General features: G+C 36.7%; 1 protein-coding gene across 4 annotated transcripts in view; it reads right to left on the bottom strand.

The window, feature by feature from the left end:
* Positions 1 to 4807: 4807 nt before the first annotated feature.
* The window catches only part of GRAMD4 (GRAM domain containing 4), an 86285-nt gene continuing 68535 nt past the window's right edge, over positions 4808 to 22557 (bottom strand). For 3 of the 4 annotated variants that reach the window (XM_039341279.1, XM_039341280.1, XM_039341277.1), the window contains exons 9-20: positions 22275 to 22366; positions 19860 to 19908; positions 17845 to 17916; positions 17330 to 17373; positions 17058 to 17167; positions 14881 to 15035; positions 12816 to 12833; positions 10754 to 10901; positions 10136 to 10229; positions 9070 to 9154; positions 5751 to 5819; positions 4808 to 4989 (exon numbers count right to left, since the gene is read on the bottom strand). In XM_039341279.1, coding sequence (XP_039197213.1) covers positions 4888 to 4989; positions 5751 to 5819; positions 9070 to 9154; positions 10136 to 10229; positions 10754 to 10901; positions 12816 to 12833; positions 14881 to 15035; positions 17058 to 17167; positions 17330 to 17373; positions 17845 to 17916; positions 19860 to 19908; positions 22275 to 22366 — 1038 coding nt within the window. In that variant the 3' untranslated portion in view covers positions 4808 to 4887. The remainder of the gene's footprint in view (positions 4990 to 5750; positions 5820 to 9069; positions 9155 to 10135; positions 10230 to 10753; positions 10902 to 12815; positions 12834 to 14880; positions 15036 to 17057; positions 17168 to 17329; positions 17374 to 17844; positions 17917 to 19859; positions 19909 to 22274; positions 22367 to 22557) is intronic. The other variant, XM_039341278.1, reaches the window with a different exon arrangement.

The following is a 22557-nucleotide window of genomic DNA, read 5'->3' on the forward strand; positions in this document are numbered from 1 at the left end:
CTGAGCTAGATCTCATATCTAACTCTAGCTTAATTGGAAGAGAGATTCCACCGCATACAGTACCTATACAAGACTATTTATTCCTATCTCCTTTGAAAGAAATTGAATCAATGCATATGTTTTTCTTCATTGCCCCTTTTACTTATATTGACCCAGATTTAATTACATCTCTTTTAACAACCAATGGAGAAAAATAGATGCCAATCTTATTCTTCTTCTTTTAGCAGACCCCTATGAGATGACCTCCAGCAACATAATCAAATTCTAATAATCAAGCCAAAGTTTAGTTCCCCTGTTCAGAATCTTGTGTCCCCCTCAGGGCAGAATTGCAAAACAGTCATTTTATGATTCTATAACATTGAGTAACAGTAACAAACTTTTCATTATTCATGTTTATCTTCCTGGAGCTATCACTTAAGTAGCATAAAATTGCAGTCATGACTGAATTAAAATTTAAAATTTTACTGCTCTTACTTTTAATACTTTGTTGAAGTCCACAAGTCTTAAAGTTGCCAAGGTTGAGAACCCCTGTTCTAGAGGCCAGCCGTTCCACTGGTTAATTGTTCCCACTGTCAGGAAACTTCTCCTTAATTTTAAGTTGGATCTCTAATGATTTTTCACCCATTACTTCTTGTCCTGACCTCAGTAACAGACAGATAGTCCTCGAATTTCAACAGTTCATTTAGTGACTATTTGAAGTTACAACAGCAGAAAAAGAGTGACATGACAGTTTTTTTCACACATACAACCGTTGCAGCATCTTCGTGGTTATGGAATTAAAATGCGGATGCTTGGCAACTGGTTCTTATTTCTGACCGCTGTTGTGTCCCAGGGTTATGTGGTCCCCCCTTTGGCGACCTGACAAGCAAAATAAATGGGGAAGCCAGATTCTCTTAACAACCATGTAACTAACTGAACAACTGCAGCGAATCACTTAACTGTAGCAAGAAAGGTTGTAAAATGAGGCAAAATTCACTTAACAACTGTCTCACTTAGCAACAGAAATTTTGGGCTCATTTGTGGTGGTAAGTCAAGGACTACCTGCAGTACTAACTCTTCACATAACCTTGATATTATCCCTCTGTTGATGCAACCTAGGACTGCATTGGCTTTTTTGCCAGCTACAGCACACTGCTGGCTCATACTTAAGTGGTTGTCCACTATGACAGGGGTCCCCAACCCCTAGTCCATGGACCAGAACCGGGCCGCAGCATGCCAGCAACTGATCTGCACAAACAAGCCAAGCCCCATCCGCAAGATGCAGGCAGCACAGAAAACCATGCACCCTCCGGTCCACAAAAAAAACCTCTTTCCACAGAACCGGTCCCTGGTGCCCAAAAGGTTGGGGACCTCTGCACTAGGATACCTAGAGCTCCCTCACAGTCACTGCTGTAGAGTTAGATGTCACCTATTCTATACCTTTGTTTTGGGTTTTTCTTCCCTATGTGTAAGACCTTACTTTTCTCACTACTGAACTGCATTTTATTTAACAGGACCCATTTTATTCTGGATCGTGAGCCTATCTTCCAAAGTGTTGACTATTCCCTCCAACTTAGTATCATCTGCAAATTCAATGAGTATCCCTTCTTTCCTCTCATCTAGTTCATTTATGAAGGTGTTTAAGAGCACTGGGCCCAATACAGAACCTTGAAGTATCCCACTGCATGCTTCTCTCCATGTAGATGTAGTTCCATTGAAGACTACATGTGGTTGGTCAGCCAGTTACAAAACCATCTGGTGGTGATGCTGTCTATCCCACATTTTTCTGTCTTACCAAGAAACAGGCTAAGTCTACTTTATGAAATGCCTGACTGAAATCCAAGTAAACTATATTCATGGCATTTCTCAGCTCCACTAATTTAGTCACTTTGTCAAAGAAGCCAATAAGGTTAGTCTAGTACAGTGTTTCTCAACCTTGACAATTTTAAGGCATGTGGACTTCAACTCCCAGAATTCCACAGCCAGCAATGCTGGCTGTGGAATTCTGGGAGTTGAAGTCCACATGCCTTAAAATTGTCAAGGTTGAGAAACACTGGTCTAGTATGATCTATTTTAACAAACCCATGTTGGGTTTAATAAATATTAATGTGATTAAATATATTAATGACTATCCAAGAGACTTTTAAAAAGAAGGCAGGGGGGAAACACCAATTCTGTGTATTACAATTCTGATTTAGGTTATTAAAATGTTAATCTGACATAATACTTATTTTCCCATCCTTACACTTACTTGCTGGGATTATGCCTGGCAAAGTCCTTATTTGTTTAAAGTTTTATGTAGCCTACAGCGTAACATTTTATATAAATCGCAAAATGTTAATATAGAAATGCATTACTAAGAAAGCTGATATTTTACCATCACTAACTTTTTCCCTCTATTACAGTGATAGATCTCAAATTATGGGTCACAAGCCCCAAGCGGTCATCAGCAACTTTGAGGATTCTGCAAATGTTCTGAGTATGCAAATCAAGATCACATTAAGATGTTGTCTGATCAAGCTAACAGCAAAGTTAGGAATTATTTATTTTGAACAGTTGCTGCTATAAAAGGCAAATGTTAATCCAAAATAAATATGGAACAAAATATGAGAGCAACTATCTCAAAGATGAAATCCAGATTTCAAGGGTCATAAAGAAGAAAACAAATTTATTCTTCCCATTAAAATTATGGTTTGATAGCTTTATGATTTATTTCCAGTGAAAAGGTTTTATGTTATAAAGTTGCAATATTTCCTCATGGTTTAATTCTATATGGATTCCATTGGTATATGAATTGCATTTTAATCATTAAAGATTAGTGATATAGTTTTGCCCTACCCTCAATCCAGTGAAATCATGGGTTTAATTCAATATGGAGAATCATATATAGTAAATTCATTTAATATTTTAGGGGGTCACATTACCAATGAGTTGAAAATCTCTGTATTACCTTATAGAAAATATATGCGCATTCTATTAAGCCTTTCAGATACTGATTCTAGATCAATAATTAATGTGTTTTAATCCTTTTAAGAAGAAACAAGGTTTTCTCCACACATAAATCAGTTTGCTAAACTTTTCTAGCATTTATTGCCCACATTTTTAGTCATGCTTCTGACTTAAAAAAAATTTTTTTTTGCAAAAGTCCATCTTCTTATGACATCTGAACATATACGGTAATAATTAAGATTAATTCAGCCGCAGTAACATGTTACATGCAAATGCATGCAACAGAGCCAACAACAGAATTTAAAGCAAGGGATTGGTTTGGGAGAGCCTAGTTCAGGGGTAGGCAACCTTGGCTCTTTTATGACTCATGGACTTCAACTCCCAGAATTCCTGAGCCAGCATGGCTCAGCTTGGAAATTTCTCCCTTTTCCTTCAGCATGGCTGGCTCAGGAATTCTGGGAGTTGAAGTCCAGGAGTCATAAAAGAGCCAAGGTTGCCTATCCCTGGCCTAGTTCATAGCACAGAAGCAGCTTCTCTGTTTTCCTACCTGACAGTTCCAATCATATTTGTAAACAATTGACTCTACGTACATAATAAAAAGCAACTGAGGGGATCTTTTGGAGTACAAAATAGATTCCAGCATCTACTGCTGCTCTGTTAAGGGCCATCTAATCCTCAAACACTGACTTTGAAATAAAAGAAACCAAAATTAATGTATTGTGGCCATCATTATAAAATATTAAATTGGTATGTGGCGTTTTAGCCATCTACTCAATTTCTTTTCATGATTAAAGGCTAACACACGCAAAGTTAATTATCACAAAAAGTGTAGCTAAAGCTCTCGAGAAACTAAAATATCAATAACTGCTAATTAATGTTTGTGCAATACCAAATTTACCAAATAGAAATACCAAAGAAAAGGTATTATGGACATGAACAGAAGTAACAGCAAGATCCAGCGGTTTCATCAAAATTATGTTGATCCAATGTTGCAGCACTGCTTTTTTACATATGTATGACATTTCAAAGTACTAGAAAGGGTGCGAGCTTGTAGTACATTGATGCAACACTACTTCCATTATTCCTCCCTCCCTCCAATGAATGCATTTTTGATAACTTTAAACTTTATGTTTATCCAATATTTTAAGGAAAATACAGGATAATGCAGCATGCCAAATAATTCTAAAAAGTTGCTTTTTTATTGAAAACACTGGGAACATTTGTTATGTCAAGACAGTGACGTAAAATAAATGACAAAGCAAAATGCGTAAGGTAAGTCAAGAAGAAGTGAGCACACCAACTCTCAAAGGACTGAAGATTAATTGCATCTCCCAACTGTCTCTAAACTATAAATGTCTTTTGAAAAGATACAGAAGTCAGTATGAAAGTTTCCTGGAAGCACAGCTTCAAATACTCATACTTTCAAATATTATTTACACCTCATTTAGGAAAACCAGGACCCCTCAAAATCATGTTCTTGACAGGTTTTGCCGAGTTCAATCACAAACTTGCACCCATTCGTGTATATATAGTAATGCCACTGAAATCAATGGAACTTGTGCAGTGGGAGTGTGCAGAACTGTAGCTAAAGGAATATCGTATGAACCATAGAGTTCAGAGATGTCTAATTAAGACAAGACAGTGTCCTTCAAGCTAATTTTGCTAAGAATCTTCCTAAGCTTTTTAATGTCAGTGAGCAAACATTAAAAGTGCTTAATGTGCAAGGCTAACAGTGCCGATAGCATTTTCACTGTTCTTTTCTTTTATTACAAAAAACCAGTAAATAAAAACCAACAGAAACCAAGGAAGGCATGTATAAAATACACTTCTGTAACATTAGACATATGCAACAAAGAAAATTATTGCAGGACCGATGATGAAGGATGTTCCACCTTTTTATTCACTACTGGGTGAGTAAAATTCACGATGTTTCCTATAAAAGCCAGCAAGGATGATATACTAGCTTTCACTGGCAGATGCTGCAGAAGTTATCTTCACATACTGGCTGAAAATAGTCTCAAAAGCTTCATCTCTGTGTACCATGGCACCAAACACGAGCGGCTTTCAGGTGGAAAGAAAAAAACCAAAGAAGTTCAATAAAAGAATAACTAAAATGTGAACATTCCAATACATTAGTAAGATTTAATAGCAGAACCCTATACAGTACCCAAAAGGATGTTCATCTCAATTTTAGACTTAGTTAAAACAGGCCTACTGGGTATTTAGATAGAGGATGTTCTGAAGAACTTTAAATCCTTCCCTTGTCCCCAAATGGTACGCTGTTTGGGGCTGATTTCTGAAAGCAAATGTTCTTGAAATTGAAGCGTTGTGATCTAGGATCAAAGCAGTCTTCCATTTTGGAGCATTTTCTTCAAGAAACTCCTGAACTGGCTTTGGAAGAGCATTGTCTGGAAAGTTTTGGCATGGTCTGGAAAAGGAATGGGGCACTCCAGAGTTCTCCTCAATATTATGTTCCTGAATTGGAAAATTTTCCATGTACATGTCTTGTCTACTCTACTCTTCAGCTAAGAAATCTCCTCGAAGGGCTGATGGATCAGTAATAAGCCAGCCTTCCCATCATTCAAACTTAAAACTGCAAGAGTTACAGAAAAGGATAAAAATGGAAGAAGAGAGAAGAGGAAAGGCATTGGTTTTATTTTTTCATTAAATAAAAAAATAGTTCATTAATAAAATGATTCATATTTGTCAAACCAAGAAAGTGCTCCAAAAGGGATAGAATCAACATTCCATACAGACAAAAGTGTCAGTGATGGTAACCAGTATGCAAATGAAATATGCATGCTTCAGATTTTTCTACTTACTTTTTGCGTAGAGGGTGTGGATACTGCAATACCCATCCCAGATCCTGGGAGAACGGAAAGTACTTTGTACTAAAATAAACATTAAAAAAAAACGTGATTTATATATTGAATACGTTCACATGCAACAGAAAAAGTAGATTTTAAACCACAATATCTTATCTATATATCCAAAACTCTTAATAGATGCACTAAAAATAGTGTATTACTATATAATGTAGAATAGCCCACATTTGAGATAAGCGTTTCTGAATATTGCTTTCTCAGTGGAGGAAAAGGAGCAAGGAGAAGGTGCTAGCCTTGCTCCTTGAGAATCACTATTTTCTTGTGCTCTACAGCAGGAGTCCACAACCCCTGCTCCATGGACCAGCCCGTCTGCAGAATGCCAGAAACCGGGCCACGCAAACAAGCAAAGCCCCATCAGTGGGATATAGGCCACACATAAAACCATGCCCCTTCTGGTCCACAGAAAAATCTCTCTCCACGGAACCAGTCCGTGGTGCTCAAAAGGTGGGGGGGGGGCTGCTCTACTATCGTGTTCCACACACAGGTAAAATCCAACCACTGGACTGTATAAAAGATTTAAACAAAACAATAACTGAGTACTGATCAAAACAGCCTAATCCTACTATTTTTTAAAACCTCTCTGCTTGGTTATACTTTCATGGCTAATATTAATCTGAATCTATTATTTAAACAGAATAGTCGCCTCAGATGTACTTATGCATAGAACAAATCCATCAAAATAATTGGACATAGGCTAATCGTGACTAACTCGTCCCACTGATTCAGTGAGTCAGGATTTATCATAGATCAAACTCCGCATATGATGGAAAACAGTAACCATAGATATCCAACATGCTTTGATACAGGAACAGAAATAAAATCATTTTTCTGTGGTATTTAAAAAATTAGAAACCAATTTATAAAAAATGTATTAATGCCAGTCATTCCTGGTACATACAACATGGTACATGCAACAAAGTAACTACAATGAAACCAGGGAATTTAGCATTTTTAGAAACCAAATCATTCATTCATAAAATGAAAGATGTTTGGAGGCATGACCAACATTCTATATCCATAGAGATCCTTCAATGAAAAGGTGTTTAAAGAAATGATTTGTAGTTAGAGAGTAGGACTATCTCATCCTTGTGCTCCCTTCCAATTCCATAATTCTGTGATTTTGTCATTTCCTTAGGTAGAAAATGTACATGGTTGCCTATCTTAAATAAGTAACTCTGGGCAGCTACCAAATAGTACATTAAAAATGACAATAAAAAACAACACAATACAGAATATAATTTAGAGTAATAATAATTCATAGCAATAGTTGTTGTTAGTTGCGAAGTCGTGTCTGACCCATCACAGCCCCATGGACAACGTTCCTCCAGGCCTTCCTGTCCTCTACCATCTTTTGGAGTCCATTTAAGCTCACGATAGCATTAGTACTTAGACTTATATACCACTTCACAGTGCTTTACAGCTTTCTCCAGGTTGTTTAAAGAGTCAGCCTATTGACCCCAACAATCCTCATTTTACCGACCTCGGAAGGATGAAAGGCTGAATCAACCTTGAGCCTGAAAGCCTGCAATACTGCGTTCTAACCACTGCACCACCGCGGCTCATTCATAATATTATCCTCAGAACAATTCAAAACATAGCAAACATATTGGGCTCCATTAATGTCCCACCCTAATATCTGAAGAAGCAGTCAGCTTTCTCAATCTTCCAGATCTCAGGGGAAATGCTGTTTCAAAGGTCAGTAGCTGCGTCAGAAAAAAAGCATCTCCTGGGTCTTGCTATGTGATCTTGTTTCAGAGAACTGACTCAGAATATGCCTGCCCTACCAGATCTGGTAGAAAGAGCTGAAGCCACTGGAAATACACAGTCCTTTACTTAACCTGGCCCTGTGCCATACAAGATATTTGAAATGGTAATCAACACTTTGAATTGCACCTAAGAGACTACTGGGAAATAGTACAGCTTGTGCAGCAGTGATATCACAAGTATGATGAATCTGAGGACTCTCAGATAATGCAACCAATTAGTCTGGGGAATTGCTCTCCCATCAAGAGTTAGACCAGTGTTTCTCAACCTTGACAATTTTAAGGCATGTGGACTTCAACTCCCAGAATTCCACAGCCAGCATTGCTGGCTGTGGAATTCTGGGAGTTGAAGTCCATATGCCTTAAAATTGTCAAGGTTGAGAAACACTGAGCTAGACAATGGAGGATTCCAGAACCAGGGAGCCAAAACCCGGAGTCATTCAGTCTTTGCTTTGGTTGGGCCACAACTTGTTCTTTTCCTTCCAGACCCTGACCTCTCTAAGAATAAGAATTACACTACACTACACTAAATTGTGATAAAATTTAAATGCAGAAATAAAATAACATTTTAATAATAATATGTATGTATGTAAAAGGAGACATGGTGGCACAGTGGTTAGAATGCAGTATTGCAGGCTAATTCTGCCGACTGCCAGCAGTTCGATTCACGTTGGCTCAAGGCTGACTCAGCCTTAAAATGAGGACCCAGATTGTTGGGGGCAATATGCTGACTCTGTAAACCGCTTAGAGAGGGCTGTAAAGCACTGTGAAGTGGTGTGTAAGTCTAAGTGGTATTGCTATTATTATACATTCCAATATATTCCAATATAGACAGTCTTGAATTATATATTCCAATATAGACAGTCTTGAATTCAATTTAATCCCAGAAAGAAAAAGAGACTTTTGATCAGCAGAAAAATTAATTAATGAGTAGAAGTACAATTTACTATGGCTGTACATACTTTAGCAATCAACTGGAAGATCTACTTCAGGCCTCATATGAGCATATACTGTAAGCATAGCAAATCACCAACAGTCATTAAAACAGTTCCTCTTTGTTTTCAGGGTTCTTTGGAATCTTGAAAAATCTTTGGCAAAAAAGATGTAACTTAGCTCTTTAGGGCAACTAACATCTTTTTTTCAGGCTTGCATAGAAATATGGGGAAAAATAACAGTTTGTTTAAAGAATAGCACAGAGGAGAAAATCTGAAATATTTCCCCCAACTTATTTTTGAGGCATGAACAGCTAATGCTAAATGGGGGTCATAGATTTTTGAATTTTAGTGTCCAGTGGCAGCTGTGAGTGAATGTGCCTTTTAGTCCTAATCAGTGTTAGTAAATCTGAGATTATATTTTACAGAATTTCACTGCATCCATTTGCTATTTAATACAGTGTTTTAAAAAATAGATTTTTTTACCCTGACATGATAAATAAGCTTCTTCAACATAAAAGAAATTAAAAGCAAAACACTGAAGAAATATCAAGTACTTACCTTTTGAATATCTGTTATATCTGCAAGTTTTATAACTTTATTTCTTTTAGATGAACCAGATTTGGAACTTTCAAAGCATAAGTAGCTAAAGGCAAGGAAAGAAAGAACGTAAACAAAAAAATGATTTAAAATACTGCTATTGAAATAGATAGATAGATAGATAGATAGATAGATAGATAGATAGATAGATAGATAGATAGATAGATAGATAGATTTAGTTATATTTTGCATTTCTAGAACACCCATCTCCTTCAAAGAGAGACTCTGGGTGGTGCACAGTATAATATCAACATATAAAACAAGAATAAGTTAAAACTTTAAAAACCTAATGATTTACATATATCAAATTAATCCAAACTACATATTTTCTGGCGTTCTTACCATTTCACATGGCATGCCCTTATCGCTTTTTTTTTTTTCTTTTTGCCTTTGAGGCAGTGTTTTTACTCCTGGCACCTACAAAAAAATTTTTGGCAAGGTTTTCCAGAAGTGTTTTGCCCTTGCTTTCTCCTTTCAAGGGCTGAGAGAGAAGGACTGGCCCACGATCATGTGGAGGGCTTTGTATCTAAAGCAGGACTAGAACTCACAATTTCCCAGTTTCTAGCCTGATGCCTTAATCACTATACCAAAGTGGCTTTATCCCTTAATTACATATTAACTGTGAATTTGTCCTGGTGCAAAACAATGAAGATTTCATCTAAGGAAAACCCACTGAAAGCAACCCATATTTTTTTTTACTGAGCCTTGTATAAGGTTCTTTTCCATTAACCTTTATATTATATCTCAGTCTTGCTTGCAGAGGCTGGTGGCAAGCATCTTCAACCTCTTCAGTAACATTTTTATAGATTCACCAAAAACCTCTGAAAGTTATTTTCTTCAAAATTCTTTTTTGTAGTTCATAAAAAACACTTATTCCCCCCTCCCCCACTTAAATAGAGTTATCAGATCAGGGGGGTAAAAATATGGACAAGAATAGAAGGTGCGGGGAAAATAACTCCCTATCACCAGCTAGTAATCCTCCAATTTTTTGCAACCCAGATCTGCTGTAAATCATGCAAACACTTACTTTTCAGTAACATAGAGAACTCCATTCCTAATGTAATCAGTGGTTATCTTCCTATCTCTGTTTATCAAGCAGCAGCGCCAGCCATTTTCACACACTATAAAATAGTACAATTATTCCATTTTACTTTTACACAGTAAGCAGCTGTAATATTAGTATCTTTTAGATACAGCTAAAAATTCTATATCCAGAGACGGCAAACAAGCTCCTACAAAGAAAACATTTTCATAAAGGAGTGAAATCTTCAATAAACTTTGGTTTATGTGGTAAGTTTTCTTTTTAATAGTCACCAAAAGCAACAGAACCTAAATCTTGAAAATGCATACAAACTCTTCTAACTCTGAAGTAAATGTTTCAAGCTAGGGTAAAGTTAATTCTCTGACAAGCGTACGCTCCATTTCCTCAAATTTATACTTCAACAAAGGTCAAAATCAGCCATCCCACTTGCACAGTAAATCTGTTGACTGCAAGATAAAAGATTAATATTGACCTGTTGTCCATGGAATCTAACAGAAGATTATATTACGATGTCAATCATTTCTTAATAATGTTACTTTATGCGCCTTAAAAAAAATCTCATTACTTAATGTCCACCTCCAAAGTTTAGAGTTGTATGAATACCTGCCAAGGGACGCTCATGTTCTGACAAGTTAAATACTTCATGGAAGTTTCCTCTCTTCGTGCCGTGAAAGCGACTGGTTTCCTCATCTCGATTCATTCCTGTTGAGGCGTTCGAACCTACATAGCTTCGGGATGCTGCTGTTTGAGGCTGAAACAACAACACAAACTTGGTTTACTAAACACTTGTAGAAATCATGCAAGCTTCAGTTATGTTATCTTCCCTTTTCTTCAGGAAATGTCCTGCTTCAGTGCTAGAAACCCATGTCTGATGCAGCTGCAATCCCTCTCCACAATATCCAGGGTTGATCAAGCTGTGGATGATACCATCACATCAGGCTGTGAGTTATAATTAATATAGTTTGCTCAGACTCATCATGTGATACAACTTCTCAGGAAGGTGAATTCCGACAAACCTCTTTCATACATAAGCAGTTTTACTCAATGCAGGATCTTTTCTAAAGGCTGCCATGCAGAGCTGTGCTCCTTCAGCTACATCCTCCACAGGACATGTATTATGTGACTAGTCTGTGTTGTGACCCAAAACACTGTGCGTCCCTGAGGTTTTGACATCCTTTTGAGGGGTAAGAAAATACATTTTTCATTAACCCCCCCCCCAATCTCAATTATCAGAACTTCAGAGAGGAGCTGAAGCTGAGGTTGCAGGACCTGCCACCAATAAAGAAGCAATCTGCTATGGTGCAATTTAAAACAGTGTAGCTATATATGCTTCCAAAGCTCCCAAAAGCCATAAGTAGGATCTCATCAAACTCATAAAAAACAAAGAGTCGCTTGGCATGATTTTTTTTTTTTGCAGCAAAAATTGGTTAGAGGGGAAAGTAGGCGACAAAATATTACCACAAGCCATCCTCATAAGCTTTATTTAAAAAAAAAAGAATGATAATACAGCAGATGTTTTTTAGATGGGAAGTACCATTCACATTCCCCCTTACACAGGAAGTCTATTTCTATTCTATCCAGCTTTTAATAAGCATAAGCTCAACACTGATGTTGAATATACACAAGTAGTCCTTGACTTATAACCATCCATTTAGCAACTTTTCAAAGTTACAATGGCATTGAAAAAAGTGATTTACAATTAGTCCATTAGTCACGTAACCAAAATTTGTGATTGGCAACCAACATGTATTTATGTCAGTTGCCGTGTCCTGGGGCCCTGTGGTTTCATTTGCAACATTCCCAATTGGGATGCAGGTTTCGCTTAACAAGCATGTGATTCACTTAACAACTGTAGCAGAAAAGGTCATGCAATTGGGCATGAGTCACATAACAGTTCTGGCCCCAACTGCGATTGTAAGTCGAGGACTACATATACCAATTCTTTCCTATTCCTTGGCATTGTAAGGAGGAAAATGGTAGGGCAGAAAAGCATAAATTGTTTTTTTTTTCAAGTTGCATTCTTCAAAGCTTAATTTGCTGTTTTGCATCAAGTGGCCATTTACTTTTGGACACAGCAAATATATTCAGAGGGATTCCAATATACACAGTTTTAAATTTGGGGTAAGAAACATGTAGGCTTATGAGTGCCAACACTCCCAGCTGCCCAGACAACTAGATTGGTCTATCACAACATTTCTGCATCAAACATTTTTCAAAATACTGTAATATGCAAATCATTACAAGCAAGAGAACTTTCATGATTATTCATTTTGAAGTTCTATCATATTGTTAATACTGTTGTATGCTTCTAGAGGTTTTTTTCTATTAATTAAGCAAAGTAAAAATAAATAAAACAATAGTTATATAAAAGCTCTGCCACATCAAGTTTATCAAACCATGTCTTCAACTAAATAGGGAAATACTGAACACTTTGCAAAATTGATCTACTAATAGTAAAAACAGTTTCTACATGTCTGGATCTTTGGATTCAAATCAAGACCAATTACTATAATTACTACAAATGTAAACATTACAGTCAAACACATTTGCATATACACCAGAGGTGGGGAGAGATAGTGGGAGAGAGAAAGAAACAAATTGCTGTTCATTCTGAATACAAATGATCAGCTGAAAAACAGAACATATTCCACTCTAAGATCCATACCTTTTCATGACCTGACAGCTAGCAGGAGGAGAAAACAAACAAACAAACACAATGTGATGATGACAAAATAAAAAAAGCAAAACCTATTTAATTGTATCATATGCAGAATAAAATCACGACCTGAGCGAGTTGGCAAGACTTTTTTGCATACCAAAGGACTATAACTAATAATTGTTTTTTTTCTCCCTAAAAGATATCAATGGATAGAGCACAGTTTTTGAATTTTATTAAAAGTATGCATGCCCGGCTAGATGTTCCCATCTCTGGTTCCTAATTTGCTCTGCACAGGTTAGTGATGTTTAATAATTTCTCTAATTATTATTTAGCTAAAACTGATTCACAAAAATATTTGAGAGTGTTCTGTAGTATTTTTTTAAAAAAAGAGAGAAATGATTTTAAAAGGAGTGACAATTGGAATGAATTTAACTTTGCTTTTCGCTTCTTTAATAATTTGGCACTAGCTGAATCAGGTAAATTCCGGAAGTTGCTGACAGAGGCTTTAGTGGATCTCTTATACTAATAACAAGGATTGAAACATATCCATCAGGAGGTCATTGTTAAGTACGTAGGAGCCACTTTAAACATTCAGGAAAAAGAGTCTGATAAAACATCTTCCTGCTAGTACCAAATATGGATGGAAAAGAACAGGGTTTCTTTGGATCTCCAAATCCCCCAATTATATCTGTTGTGCATCAAGGAATTCATCCAGCCATATACTTCCTTCTGAAGCTGCAGGACATGATTTCTATCTAATAATCACATCGAACTGCTCGGCTTTCTATATCTTTCGTGAGCACAGTCCACGGAGTCCATTAGAAAAGTCCACAGTCCACAGTCCATTAGAAAAACCATGAATGGAAGACAGGGTGGGAAAGCTTCTTATTGTCTATTACAAGAGTCTTCAAACTTGGCAACTTTAAGACTTGTGGACTTCAATTCCCAGAATTCCTCAGCCAGCCCTGGCTGGCTGAGGAATTCTGGGAGTTGAAGTCCACAAGTCTTAAAGTTGCCAAGTTTGAAGACCCCTGCTCTATTATCATCACATGAAATACTGACAGGGGGTTGAGATCTATCATATATCTTTCTTTCCATTCCTTTCTATTCCCTCCAGTTTTAAAGGCTGAGAAGTTTTCTTTAACTTTTTCTTTCTGCTATACCTAATTTAGGATTTAGTTGCATATTTTATATACATGTTCTCGCTTCAAGATAGCAAAAATATATATTTTATTGTAATGTGTATTTTAGCTACCACATTTGGAAGGTGAAAGAAACTATAACAGAGACCCCAATTATTTACCCCTGATTTAAGGCTAGAAGTATTTCATTATTTTTTTAAAAAGAGAGAGAGAAATTTCCATGTTTACTATGTGTTATCTGACTGCAGACAAACCTAATATTTGTTCAGGACATACAGGAAGAACTCTTATCTTTCAGCTCTTAACAATGTATTCAATGTCTTAACAGCTAGATTATAGCTTTAAGAGTGAAGCACAAAGAAGCAGTTATTGATTTCTTAACAAGTCACATGGGTTAAATATGCAGCCCCAGAGTGCTAATCTGGCTAGCTGCTGCATTTTTATTCCTTAAACATAGCCAAGATGATCATTACTTCACATATGTGCAATGATTACAAAGCAAAGTTAATTATTAGTTTATGCTGAACAATGGCATTAGCAGAGTCAAGTTCTTAGCTAGACTTTACTTGTATACACCAAATCTACTTTCCCTTTTTTCTATGAATTCAAGTATTGTTAACAACATATTACAATATTTCAGATGCTGTCAACATTTCATTTTTAATTAAAAAAAACCTGGGCACTGTCTAAATTTTTTTTAAGTCCTTTTTCCACTGAACAATCTCCTACTTTAAAAACATAGCATTCCTATGCCTCAAGATTTAAGAAAGAAGTTGGCAGACAGGAGCAGTAAGCTATTAGTACATGGGAATGTAAATATTGGATCTGAATCATGAATAACTAGCTCTCTATGTGCTCTGCTCATAAAGCTAAACAGATGGTGTACAGTTGTGTTACGGAGAAAGAAACAGGAAAGAAAAAGAAGTTACCCGTCTTGATACTGTAGCATTAGCCCTCTCTTTGAGTTGAGGATCCGTAGGCAAGTTCAACCATATGATATACGGAGTATCATACTTTGCTCGTAGTCTTGGACAACGTTTGAAGACAAAATCAATCAGAAAAAACTTAATTCCTGCATAAAGTCCTGCATAATTAGAAAGTCAAAGATTGGAATGAGTCAAAGTTTCAGGACTGAAATATGGAAACAAAATTATACTATAAATACTAATTTGCAAATACAGGTAGTCCTCCACTTACGACCACAATTGGCCCTAGAATTTATGTTGCTAAAATGAGAAATTTATTAAGCAAGTTTTGCCTCTTTGACGACTCTTCTTGCCACGTCTGTTAAGTGAAATCACTGCAGTTGTTAAATTAGTAACACGGCTATTAAGTGAATTTGGCTTCCCCATCGACTTTGCTTGTCAGAAGATTGCAAAAGAGGATCACATGACCCCCGGGACATTGCAAATGTCATAAATATGAGTCAATTGCCAAGTGTCTGAATTTTGATCATGTGACCATGAGGATGCTGCAATGAATGTAAGTATGAAAAATGGTCATAAATCAGTTTTTTCAGTGCTGTTTTAACTCTGAACGGTCACCAAATGAACTGTTGTAAGTCGAGAGCTACCTTTTCTATGAAAGACCTTTAACAATAGGCAGGGGCATATCTCAAGATGCTTTATTTGGATCATTAAAGCAGTTGCCTCTTTTTCCAGGCTTATATAGCTTGTTATAGAAGTATCTCCACATAGTTGCTGTGTCCCCTTCACCCAAATTCATCTTGAAAGCAAGCTTGCAAGGTGTCTATGGAGATTTTCAGTCATTCAGGTTGTGGTTGTCCCAAAGGTGCTTTTTCAAGAGGCAACTGGACTTTCCTGTTTTTCCTTGAAGACGTTTCCCTTCTCATCCAAGAAGCTTCTTCAGCTCTGACTGGAGGGTAGGAAATTTCCCCATCATCCAGTCCGAGCTGAAGAAGCTGCATGGATGAGAAGTGAAACGTCTTCAAAAAAAAACAAAAAGTCCAGTTGCCTCTTGAAAAAGCACCTTTGGGACAAGCATCCATGAAGCTTCTTCAGCTCAGACTGGATGATGAGAAAATTCCCCACCTCTTGAAAAAGCACCTTTGGGACAAGCTTGCAAAGTGAAAGAGGTTCAGAGATAGTGACTCACCCGAAGTTGATAGTAGCCTTTTTTTTTTTAAGGAGTTTCAAACTTTATTGGAATAAATGGTCAAGTAAGTGTTAAGTGTTAAGTGTCTAAACCTGCTGTACAGGAGGATTCTATCAAAAGAGCAGCCCCACAAGAATCATGATTTGGAAAACCACCTAAGAACATTACAAGTAGAATTATTTAGCTTATAGTGTTGTGCACAATTTCAGGCTTCGAAAATAATGCCTAATTTATCATTGTCCTTGACACTTTTATTGAACACAAACCTTGTAAGATCCCTTTCCTGGAACATTTATTTCCTGGTAACTCCCAGGCAATTTAGGATGCAGACACCTCTTATTATACTGCAAATTTTCCAGGGACTTAAATGTTTGTTTTCCTACAAGATGTACCAGCTGAAGAAGAGCTATTCATCTCACTTCCTTTGTTAGACATCTAGACCAACATTGCCCAGTCAATAGCTAAATTGGTTACATTATACATTATATCTATACAATTTCCTTATGCTAGGAATGGGGGTGGGAATTATGCTCCTTATGTTTTATTTTATTTTATGAATGCGAACAATAATTTGTTCGATTTTAGGCCTTGGGCAGATGATATACTGTACTTTAAATAGCTCATATAAGCCTCACATCCTTTAGTTTGATAAGGAACTATATATTTCATTGATAGTATTGCTTCTTGAATGTCTTTGTATTTCTGCTGATCTGATTGATCATTGACTCAAGCTAATAATAATTATTGTTGTTATATTAATTAGTGTTGCACTTAATTCAGCAACCTGTATTTGAGTAAGTCAAAAATAAAGAGAAAAAGGACATTGCTGACACCTGAGAACAGATAAATTTAATAACTATCTCCAGACAGTGTGATGTTAAAACATAAATTGTATACATGGATGGAAGCCAAACCAACTGCTCATTTTTTAGTGGGATGTGGAATTCTAACATTTAAGAAAGCATACAATGTGAAAATATAATAGTTTTACCTATTGCAAGCCCAACGATCCTGTAAGGAATACAGCAGGATGCAATAAAAACTGCCCATAAAGCAATATATAGTTTCTGCGTTACTTCAGGCTGGACCCACATGAACAAACTGGAGAGAGAGGGGGGGAGGGGGGGGAGGGAGGGAGGGAGGGAGAGAGAGAGAGAGTGAGAGAGAGCAAAAAATAAAGGTAAATAGGCAGCATTTAAAGATATTACCATTCAGACCTAATGAAAAATATGTTGTTAGAAAGAGAAATATATAGAAACTTACTTTTTAATTTTTTCCAGTATATCTGACATTTTCCCAAATAAATTCTGTAATCAAGAAAGAAAGGGAGTATTAGATTAGAATACATGTCTGTGTATATGAAAAACAAGAAGCTGTTTTAAAAGTTTACTTTTTAAACCAAACCATATACATTTACCGTATTTTCCGGCGTATAAGACGACTTTCGCAAACGGTAAAATCAGCGCCGAAGTCGGGGGTCGTCTTATACGGCGAGTCATCTTATACACCGGAAATTACGGTAGTTTCCGGCATATAAGAGGACTTTCTAGGCATGCGACTCGGCGCTGAAGACGGGGGTCGTCTTATACGCCGGGTCGCCTTATACGCCGGAATATACGGTACTATGTTCTGCTATTTCTCAAATGATGTGATTAATACAAGTTGCTTTCCATAAACATTCTAGTCCAGTACACTATACTTTCCAGGGATCATTTCTCACATGGAGATCTCTGGCTCCTACCTGCAACTTCTAAATGGAGATGCCAAAGATTTCGTACCTGTGCTTTTTGTGCCACATCCAGAACAAGCTGAAATTTTTCTGATACAGTTAAGTCTTCTTTGGGAGGTTCCTAAAACAGTAAATATAATTTGTCATCGAAACATGAATATGTGGCTTTAAACTTAAAGAAAGAAAAAAATACTCTGCAATAATGTTATGATTTAACTATAATTTACTGAAACAAAGCAGCTGCATAAACTGCACTTTAAAATTAGCCAGTCTGTCTCTGTTAAACTATGATTATTTTAAAAAGAAACAAAATCATCCAATGTATTCCTCAAAGCTATCCCCTAAGGCAGGAAGATGGGAGAATAAGAGCCCTAGGTTTACCAAGTATTATTCATTCACATAATAATACATGTTTTATGATGACAACCAGATCCGGCTTTTGTAAATATATGTTGGTTTGTAGCCAATGTTATTTTTTTCATCACTAGACTGAACACTGCTGGTGGACAACATTCACTTGTCTGCTCCATATACCAAGTCTGCACTAGAAAGTTTGGAGAATTTGGGCCACAATCTATAGCCCAGATTCATAGAGATAAAACAGTATCAAAAGAATTGGATATGGATTGTTTCACATATTTTGCAGACTTTAATCCAATCCAAATTGCTTCTGCTAGATCAGACATGTCAAATTTGTGACGTCACGTACGTTGCGCGACATATCGGAACTTTTTCCCCATTGCCGGCAATGGGGTGGGCATGGTTTCCTCATGACGCATCCGGCTTGCAGGCCAGCAGTTTGACACCCCTATGCTAGATGTTCTGACCAGAATGATCACATGGATCACTCTTTTCCATAATGTTAAAATAGATTCATTGTCTGGAACTGCAACTACAGTATTTGAAGGACATCTTGGTGCCTGATGGAACTAAACTCATCCTACTATAAACACATAATAAACTATTAAAATAAATAGTGTAGATTTTACATTTCTTTTAAGCTTCTAGGGCAGACTATGCATTTATTTTGTATTTAACCTCTTAAATTTTATGCAGACAAGTAGGTTTGGTTCTGGCCAACATAATGTGCTTCTTTATAAATGACCTCAACGATGTAGCTGCCCTCAAAATAACTAGACATACCCTGACATGCAAATTATTTTAAGTCATACTTCAGAATTTCATATTTATTAGACTCTATACTTCAAAATATAAGTTATATATTCTATGTTTCTTCTTTAACTAAACATTATAACGTGGTCTTTTATACAATATTTTAAAAAATAACAAAAATATTGGACAGCATATGAAGTCACAATATAATTAAAGTTGAGTTGATTAAAATTATCAAGAGTATAAAATGCCTAATAGATAGAACAGGTAGTCTTCAACTTACAGTCAAATATTTAGTGATCACTTGAAGTTATAACAGCATTGGAAAAAATGACTTAGAACCAGTCCTCACACTTATGAACTGTGGTGGCACCATGATTAAAAGGCAGTATTGCAGGCTAACTCTGCCCACTGCCAGGAGTTTGATCCTGACCATGGTTGACTCAGTCTTCCATCCTTCCAAGGTCAGTAAAATGAGGACTCAGATTGTTGGGGGCAATATGCTAATTCTGTAAACTGCTTAAAGAAGGCTGTAAAGCACTGTAGAGCGGTATATAACTCTAAGTGCTATTGCCATTACAACCATAGCAGCATTCCCCGTGGTCATGTGATCAAAATCTGGTTGCTTGGCAACTGGCATATGTTTACAACATGTCCTGGGGTCATGTGATCATCCTTTGTGACCTTTTCAGCTGGCTTCCAACAAGGAAAGTCTAGGGGGGAAGTTGGATGTGTTTAATGACATGATTCATTTAACAACTGCAATGACTTAACAACCGTGGAAAAAAGTCATAAAACTGGGCACAACTCACTGAACAGCTGCTTTGCTTAGCAATGGAAATTCTGGTCCCAAATGTGATTGTAATTTGAGGACTACCTGTGTAAATTTGAAACGTATCAAAACATTCATATAAATATTTCAATAGTGATCTCAATATCATTTGGACTTACAATAGGCTCAGAAACTTCGGGCACAATGCTCCACTGTATCCTCCACCCTCTAAAAAAAAAAAGGCATTTGCATTAAACAGGAACACTGGTTTTCTACGTGGCTTCATAACAATGAAACAGAAGGGATCCTTTGAAAAAGCAAGCCGTGAAGGCAACAGAATATATCTTTTCAAAATTTACAAACTTTCTTTAATATAGTGCTGACATCCATCTTGAAGAGATCTTGTAGCTCTGAATGTTCAATAGATTACAGTAGATCAAGTAATTAATAACATTCTTTTTAAAAAAGAAATAAAGAAATAATTAAGCTATTACAACAATGTTCTTGCAGATAAAGTAATGATTCTATATAGCGGTGTTTCCCAAACTTGACAATTTTAAGGCATGTGGACTTCAACTCCCAGAATTCCACAGCCAGCATTGCTGGCTGTGGAATTCTGGGAGTTGAAGTCCTCATGCCTTAAAATTGTCAAGTTTGGGAAACACTGCTATATAGATTACTTTATTAGACAATGCAATGAGGATTTATCATCCTGCTAATTATGATCAATAAACAATTCCATCACACTATAAAAATATAGTAATAAGTATTTGTATTTCAACTTTCCTAAAAACATGAAATTGGAACTCCCCCCTATACATTTATTGTGTAAAAGGATCTCTATAAATACAAGTGAAAATGGGGCCATATTTCAAAGTTTATCTTTTTCTGGAAAGCCACATAAATCTGGCAATCAGTTCCTGATTGCAGTGATCAGTTCTCACCTTAGCTATTGTCAATGTGTGGCAAGCAATGTTGCAGACAATGAATCTGAATAGACTCTGTACAACTCAATGGAACACACTTGCTGACTGAGTTTAAGCCATTCCATTACAAGAAATGCAGGAACAGTGAGTAGGAGTAATAATAATATTAGAAATATATTTGGCACATGAAAATGAGATGAGGAAGGGTTGGGGAAGGATTTGCTAACACACCCACAATTCAAATTCTGTGGTTTGTTGTTTACTTTCTCCTCTTATTGTAATTTGTAAAGAAGCTACAACTGTGCTGAATTTCATATTCCCCAAACATCTGCAAGGCAATTGAACCAATTTGTCTCTTTTCCATTTAAACATAACACAGAGGGTGAAGCAGAATTCAAGTTTTGTTTGCAAGGATAACTGAAATGTGATGATAAATATGCACAGTGCATTACAGTTGTTGTACTAGAGTAGAAGTAAAGTAAAATCCTGGATGAAAGCCAAGATCAAAACCAATTTATTTAATCTCAGAGAACCTTTTGAGATTCTTACTCTTTAGGAAGGGTTGAGAGTTCCTGAGTTTCTGAACGGCCCCTGAAAGAAGATCTTTTCCTTTATGCACTAGCACTAGCAGCTACTAGTTCTTAAATAACATCTGTGCAGTTTGGCTGGCAACAGATTGGAAGACTAGCTCTCACCAATGTGGAACAACTGGAAACCAGGTTGGCTAAATATAATTCAGCATTCAGGACACCCAGTTATAAATACAGAAGCCCAGCCAGTCCTGCTCAATTGCCTGCGGTTTGTATAGCAGAACACCTTGCTTCCGATTATGCCAACCACAGTTTCTGGAGAAACATCAGGAATTTTGTTCCCTAGATCACAGTCACTAAATCCTGAAGCTCAACAGGATGGTAACAGCTAACCTCCACCTTCTTCCAAGGAGTTTCTCATCTCCCCAATTTGGCCAACAAACCTGGAATTTCCTTGGTGGTCTCTCAGCCACATAAGAATTAAGGCCAACTCTGTTTAGCTTCCCTGCACAGACGTGGTTGGCCAGGCAGAACAGGACAGCTGGCCGTGGGCAACTTGCTTCAGACAACTCGCCGATGGACAATTCCACACGGGATAATTCAACTCAATAAATGTTATCTGCCACTGTTCTTTTGACATTATTTTCATTGACAAAAATGGAAATAACTGTGAAGAAATAGTAGCAGATAACATTTATCGCATTGAGTTATCCCATGTGGAATTGTCCTGTGCTGAATTGGCTGCAGTAAAATGGCCACACCGGCAGCAGAAGATGGTCCAGGCGCATTGGACATGGTGAGATGGCTGGGATGAGATGGCCGAAGAAAAATTATCCTAGACTGTTCGCCAGGTGCTGCCATCTGCTGAGACAACTAAAAAGCTAGAAATCAAATATTTCCATGGGCAGTACAAAATTTTTACACAACCCTAATTTTTAAAGCACAAGAGCATTAAAGATTGGAATTTCCTATTTTGTAACTAATTTTAAAATTAAGTGCATTAAATAGGAAGACAAAATAAATATATATTATTTATTTATTTAGATAAGCTCATATACTATTTTAAATTGCATAAGTTCTAACGGTATATACTGTTGGAGGCATACATATTATTGACAACATATTGAAAAGTGATTACCTGGCTATGAGGTAATTTAGGGACAACCTCAAAATTGCTAAAAATAAGAACATAGGAATGGCCCAGCCATGCCATACAGCATTCATGTAGATCTGCAAATAAAAGAACAAATAAGCTACATATGTTAACATGCAATTATTATATTAAAACATTTTAACAGCAATGGATAGGATGTAGCAATCCTACATACCTTGAATTAGATATTAATCACATTATTTTCACTATGTAAATTTAAAAGCAAAACATCCCTAATGTCATGTATTTCTTAAATTTCTATCCAGTC

Source organism: Crotalus tigris, unplaced genomic scaffold (genome assembly GCF_016545835.1).
Source record: "Crotalus tigris isolate CLP2741 ecotype Arizona unplaced genomic scaffold, ASM1654583v1 scf7180000017764.6130737, whole genome shotgun sequence".
Lineage (NCBI taxonomy): Eukaryota > Metazoa > Chordata > Lepidosauria > Squamata > Viperidae > Crotalus > Crotalus tigris.